General features: G+C 36.2%; 1 protein-coding gene and 1 long non-coding RNA gene across 2 annotated transcripts in view; one reads left to right on the top strand and one right to left on the bottom strand.

The window, feature by feature from the left end:
- Positions 1-483: 483 nt before the first annotated feature.
- On the top strand, positions 484-3,610 carry LOC137651302 (uncharacterized). The gene is made up of 2 exons (XR_011046073.1): positions 484-2,282; positions 2,363-3,610. It is a non-coding gene; the product is annotated as an uncharacterized lncRNA (long non-coding RNA).
- A 372-nt stretch (positions 3,611-3,982) lies between these two features.
- The window catches only part of LOC137651301 (BOS complex subunit TMEM147), a 46,989-nt gene continuing 44,971 nt past the window's right edge, over positions 3,983-6,000 (bottom strand). The window contains exon 4 of the mRNA XM_068384572.1: positions 3,983-4,722. Within this exon, the coding sequence (XP_068240673.1) occupies positions 4,465-4,722 (258 nt within the window). The 3' untranslated portion in view covers positions 3,983-4,464. The remainder of the gene's footprint in view (positions 4,723-6,000) is intronic.

The following is a 6,000-nucleotide window of genomic DNA, read 5'->3' as shown; positions in this document are numbered from 1 at the left end:
AATGGATATACACCTGGGGGTCCACACGGGAAGAGGGGGGATTTTCCCCCATCTCACCAATCAGCTGTCAGCTTAGAAAACAGCTTTGAATCCGTTTCGAAGCTGATAACTGGCTTGGTCATCTCCCGCTGAGAACACTCGCCTCCGTAGGCCACTGCTAGGCTGGCTTCATGAGCAATAAAAAAAATATTTTATTTGCCTTAATAATTTAACCATCCTCACCTCTATTTTTGTATGAAATTAAATAAAAGACATTCCGGTTCATTATATATTTTTATTAGCTTCATAGAAAAGTCATTAACTTTCATTACATCAATTATTAAAAAAGTTATGGGAAAGGTTCTTAGCGTCACAACTTCCATTTTACGCCCACTACCAAGGTAGTGACGTCATGAGTAAATGATATGCTAAAGCCTTGTCCACCTTACCGTGCATACCCAACGGGCAAACGGTGAGAACAAACCACAATAGTTAGCAAGAATGAAGGTTAATGACGTCAGAAGCGTGAAAATCAGTTTTCTTACTTCTGACGTCATCAAAGGTTATCTTCAACTATTGTGGCCTGGTGTAACCGTTTGCCCGTTGGGTATGCACGATCGTGTGGACAGGGCTTTACGAGGGCATTCACTCATGACGTCACTACCTTGGCAGAACTGGAAAGTGACGTCATACCCATACTGATTGTGTGACGTCATTTATTTCATGACGTCACAATAGCTTCGTTTTGTATCTTTAATAAAGACCTTATACCTCGTGATTGTCTGTGACGTCATTTATTTCATGACGTCACTAGTTTCGTTTGGGATTCTTAGCCAAACCTCCTTATAATTTACGTTATTGAGACGGCTCTACCCTTTTAGGGTTTCATTTATGATAACCCACCAGTGACGTAATGGCGTAATTTCTTAGTTACACTTAATTTGTAATCATTCAATATTACGTTCCTTTAGGGTTGAGGGTTACCAAACCTTAGTTGACCCCCTCATCAATGGGAGCTTTCTCTTAAAAGCACTTGAAAACTATTGGTGGAAAAACACTTGCAATTTGGGCCATATACTTTGTCTCTGAAATCTTTTGGATTTGATACTTCTTTATAGCGAGAGAGAGAGAGAGAGAGAGAGAGAGAGAGAGAGAGAGAGAGAGAGAGAGAGAGAGAGAGAGAGAGAGAGAGAGAGAGAGAGAGAGAGAGAGAGCTTAGTCGTAAGATTAAACATTGTATTTTTAGCCAGATTAGTTTTTTTTTTTTAGTCAAACTAGATGAGAAATTGAATTAACTAGCAAGATTTAATACAGATATTCAAAACTGATGGGGTCAGAGATTTTAGCATATTAAGGCAAAACATTTTTTTTAGTTAGATTAAATGAACAAGATAGATTTCCCCAGTGATGAGATTGGACTTTAGTCAATTAGATGGATAGAAAGATAAGCAAAATTAGATAAGAAATTTTTCCCACGTGAGGAGATGAAACATTTAAGCCCGATTAGATATTTTGGGATTAGATGAGAACTAGAAAGAATTACCCCAAATGGATAAGAGAATGGAAGAAATCTTCAAGTCAGATTGGATGAGAAAGAAAAAAAATAGCCAGATTTGAGAGAGAGAGAGAGAGAGAGAGAGAGAGAGAGAGAGAGAGAGAGAGAGAGAGAGAGAGAGAGAGAGAGAGAGAGAGAGAGAGAGAGAGAGAGAATTTTGTTTCAAATTGCAAACCTCTATACCCTATAAACACCACATATAACCTCAAATAACATCAACTCCTGATTTCACAATTGCAGCAAAATGGAGATTCAAAACTCTCAATGAAGACAGCAACCAATACCCGTTGAAATCTCCAGAAGTATTGATCAATAAAGTATAATTCGTGACAATGAATTTTAATTACAGTAAGAAAATTTAATTACTACATCAGATCCCCGAAGTGATATAAATAAATGAAATGGCTTTGTGCATCACCAGTTGATAGGAATTGAAGTACTGTAGCGTCAACAAGGAGAGAACATCAAGTAATGTATTAAAGACATTGCCATTAAGTCCATACTCTTCTCCTGAGGCAGTAATTAAATATATCGAACAACGAAACTTAAGATCGTGGAAGACATCAAGGTACTTCATTACCTACAGTGATGGTGGTCAAAACGAATGAAAAAAAAAAAAATCAACCCTGATACGGCAGAAGTGGGATACCAGACCTCCAGCTAACCACCAACTCAACTAGCAGACATAACCTTTGTCTGAACTGAATTATACTTACAAACATTATGACTGCAAACACCTAAACAAAAGGTAACAATTTCTGGGGTGCCCAAAGGCAAGAGCCCGGGTCTTACACAAGGTAAGGCAATCTATACACAAACAGACAGAAGGTAATAAACAAGGAAGTGGTTTACCAGAGATGGGCATTTTATCTTAATTATAGGAGAAAATGACACTCCTTCATTCTTGCTTATCAAAAACCTTGGCACAAATACCTAAAGCAAGTAGATACTTGCCTAATGGACTCAACCTCCTGAGGTGAATCATTCCAAGTGGTACCATACTCTCAGCTGAAAGGTCATGAATCTTCTAGTCCGCAAGGCTGACAAGTGGCACTCATTAGACCACTTATGGGTGACTCAGCCAAAGAGAACACCTAAAATCCTGACATTACTGTAGTTCCTACTACTGCTTCAAACGACCAAAATCAAAAGATCAAACTTGGAAGAAAAATGATTTAAAAGCAGAAGTGACAGAAGCCTTTTCTGCGGCAGGCTTGCCTTTCCTAAATTGATAAGATATAACAAAAATGGTACCCCAATTCTATCATCAGCATAGGATCTACCTTAAAAGGACATGAATATTCAATAGATGACAATAAAAGGATAAAACTTAACAATAAAATGAGACAATATAACAGAAAAAAACCAATAGGTTGAAACAGCGCTAAAGCAACAATACTTAGAAAAACAAAAACAAAATTAAACGGTATAGGAAAATCAGGATATAGATAAAGATTTTAATTGCAGGGAATTAGTCAGAAAGCACTATACAGTACTTACACTAAACAAAAATCAACAGCCAGAAAATTAAACCAATATTTATCAAATCCATAATCAGTAAGAGGGAAAAAAACTCGCTGCAACAACCAATCAACTCATTAACTCATTAAGTGGCCAACAAACGAAATACTCTACTGATAATAAACAAGACTATTTCTGGGTCGACCTGTGACGCCCGGTGAAAAGTCTTTCCTTACACTTTTCTGATATAAATACTTCCAAATTTACCAGAGAAATTAAAGTATGGAATGCAGAGGTAAGACTATTTAACTCGACACGTGTGAAAACTAAACCTGACGGACTTCAACAAGATCATAAGAAGAATGGACAGACAGAAGAATTTTCAGCCTGGAGATTAGAGAGAATTCACGATAAAAGGATGGTTTTTTGGAACGCGTAGATTATTTGAAAAAAGCACCATTTACAGACAATGCCCAATGATTCCAATTCAATTAATTGTTGGTCGTGCTGACTGGGAACAGTGTATTTGTACTATTTTATCTTAAGAAGGCAGCTGGGGACCTAAGAGCCTACATTATCAATTGTTGATATCTTTGAGCAGTTATGACTTATAAATTTTTTTTTTTTTTAATAACTTATTTCAAAAAGAGGCTTAATTTCTTGGCCCTCTGTAAACTGGAAAAGATGTTAAACTATGCTTTGACAGAGTGGAGGGAATAATCAGATATCAAAGTTACAAAAATGTAAAAAAATGACAGTAGCTAACTTTCTATGGCCTACTAATTATCATTCATAAAAAATTATTGAAGCAGAAAGCATTTACTTTAGGGGAGAGAGAGAAACAGCAGCAATAAACTAATTAAAAGGAACCACTAATTAGTGATGAATCTTTAGCCCATCTGTGATATATCAGCCTTTTTTTTTAGAGACAATAGATGCTATTAACATGGTCTTCAAGTGAGGACTGGTTATTTCATAATTGGATGATCAAAACCAAGAAAGACATTTATTTTGCACTGGGAGCAATGAAAGGGCTCCGTAAGAACTACAGTACCCTTGATTTAAATGCGTTTGCAATGTAGTTGATCAAATCCAGTTAGACCCTCTAAGGATTTGTTCCATATGAGGCATCTTGCTTCATACCAAACTCGTTACATTAGGACTTACTGCACGCTGTAGTTCATACACTTTTCCTCCTGGATGAATATCTTCAAAACCTAAGAGGCCTTCACTTCTTTTACAATACTACAACTGGTTCATCTTACTGAATGTCTCAGTTCATTTGAGCATTTTCACATCTAATATTTACCACTGATCATAGTCAAAATTCTTTCCCAAGTGAAACTGTTCTTTTCAAATTATACAAGAAACTTTTCCACTAAAATAAACTGATAATTTTCATCTTTGATAACAAACTATATGACTTTAAATGAGTAACAGTTCCCAAATTACTTTTGACATTCATACATTTAACCCGACCGCATAGTCGAGCTATGGGTAATGAAGATGTTACTGGCTATCAATGCCGTGCACACGGTAGGTGTAGCACACGCTGCCAATAGAGTAAATCCAATAGGTCTTGCGCCAAGCAATATGGACAGGAGTTGAGGAAGGAGCGGCCGATATACGCATCCTGCGATCAGCACTGCAACGATGGGTCGGACAGCCGCTGCGAGGTCAGTGCGCCACCACAGCCACACCAGAAGAGCCAAGTTCAAATGATGGACCTGCGATGAAATCAAAACAACTTGAAAACTGGTCAAAAATAGTAAATTCATTATTCTTATAGTCTTAAATGATAACATGCTTATTCAGTACAAGAAAAATTAATATGCTTATAATTACAGGACCCTAATTTCACATGGTATTCTCTTCCCAATGTTATAGTATAACACAGTATTATCATTATTATTATTATTACTAGCCAAGCTACAACCCTAGTTGGAAAAGCAAGATGCTATAAGCCCAAGGGCTCCAATAGGGAAAAATAGCCCAGTGAGGAAAGGAAATAAGGAAATAAATAAATGATGAGAATAAATTAACAATAAATCATTCTAAAAACAGTAACGTCAAAACAGATATGTCCTATATAAACTATTAATAACGTCAAAAACAGATATGTCATATATAAACTATAAAAAGACTCATGTCAGCCTGGTCAACATAAAAACATTTGCTCCAACTTTGAACTTTTGATGTTCTACCGATTCAACTACCCGATTAGGAAGATCATTCCACAACTTGGTAACAGCTGGAATAAAACTTCTAGAATACTGTGTAGTATTGAGCCTCATGATGGAGAAACTAACAATTTAAGGAACATTAATTAAACATTAGGCAATGACTGTAACTTGCTTTTTCATGAAAGACAGACATACAGCCCTAAAATAAGCCAAAATGACTAGGGTTATACTTCATCCTAATATGCAACAATTAAAACTTTACTTCTATTATAAAAAACATAATAAAATTCAATCAGTTTTAAATACTTTTGGTGTAACAAAGTGGAACAGTTCACAACCCTGCATTACAAAACACAAACATCAAAATTTTACATACTTTAAAGAAAAAAACAAGAAAAAAAGATTGGCCAACGAGCAACTGGGTCTGCTTTACTTTATTTCCTACAAATCCATTTCATTTTCTCACCTCTAAAACCCAGAAGAAGTAAACACCCATTAACTATGGGGTGATATTTAAGCTCAGAGTTAACTGGCACAGGAGTCAAGGTTTATTTATTCATAATAAAATAGGTAAAAAACCAGAGGTCAAATCTTGATACTTTTACACTGCTTGACCAAAGAGATTTGACGTAAAACTAAAGAATGGAGCAAGGCATAACTGAAGAAGTGAGAGAAGAATAAAGGCTACTACCGCTAGAAAGTTATTGGGTCCTTTGGCTGGTCAGACAGTACTACATAGGATCCTTCTCTCTGGTTACGGTTCATTTTCCCTTTGCCTACACATACACCAAATAGTCTGGCTTATTCTTTACATATTCTCCT

This window comes from Palaemon carinicauda, chromosome 12 (assembly GCF_036898095.1).
Source record: "Palaemon carinicauda isolate YSFRI2023 chromosome 12, ASM3689809v2, whole genome shotgun sequence".
NCBI classification, from domain to species: domain Eukaryota; kingdom Metazoa; phylum Arthropoda; class Malacostraca; order Decapoda; family Palaemonidae; genus Palaemon; species Palaemon carinicauda.
This window is presented reverse-complemented; position numbering and strand designations above follow the sequence as displayed.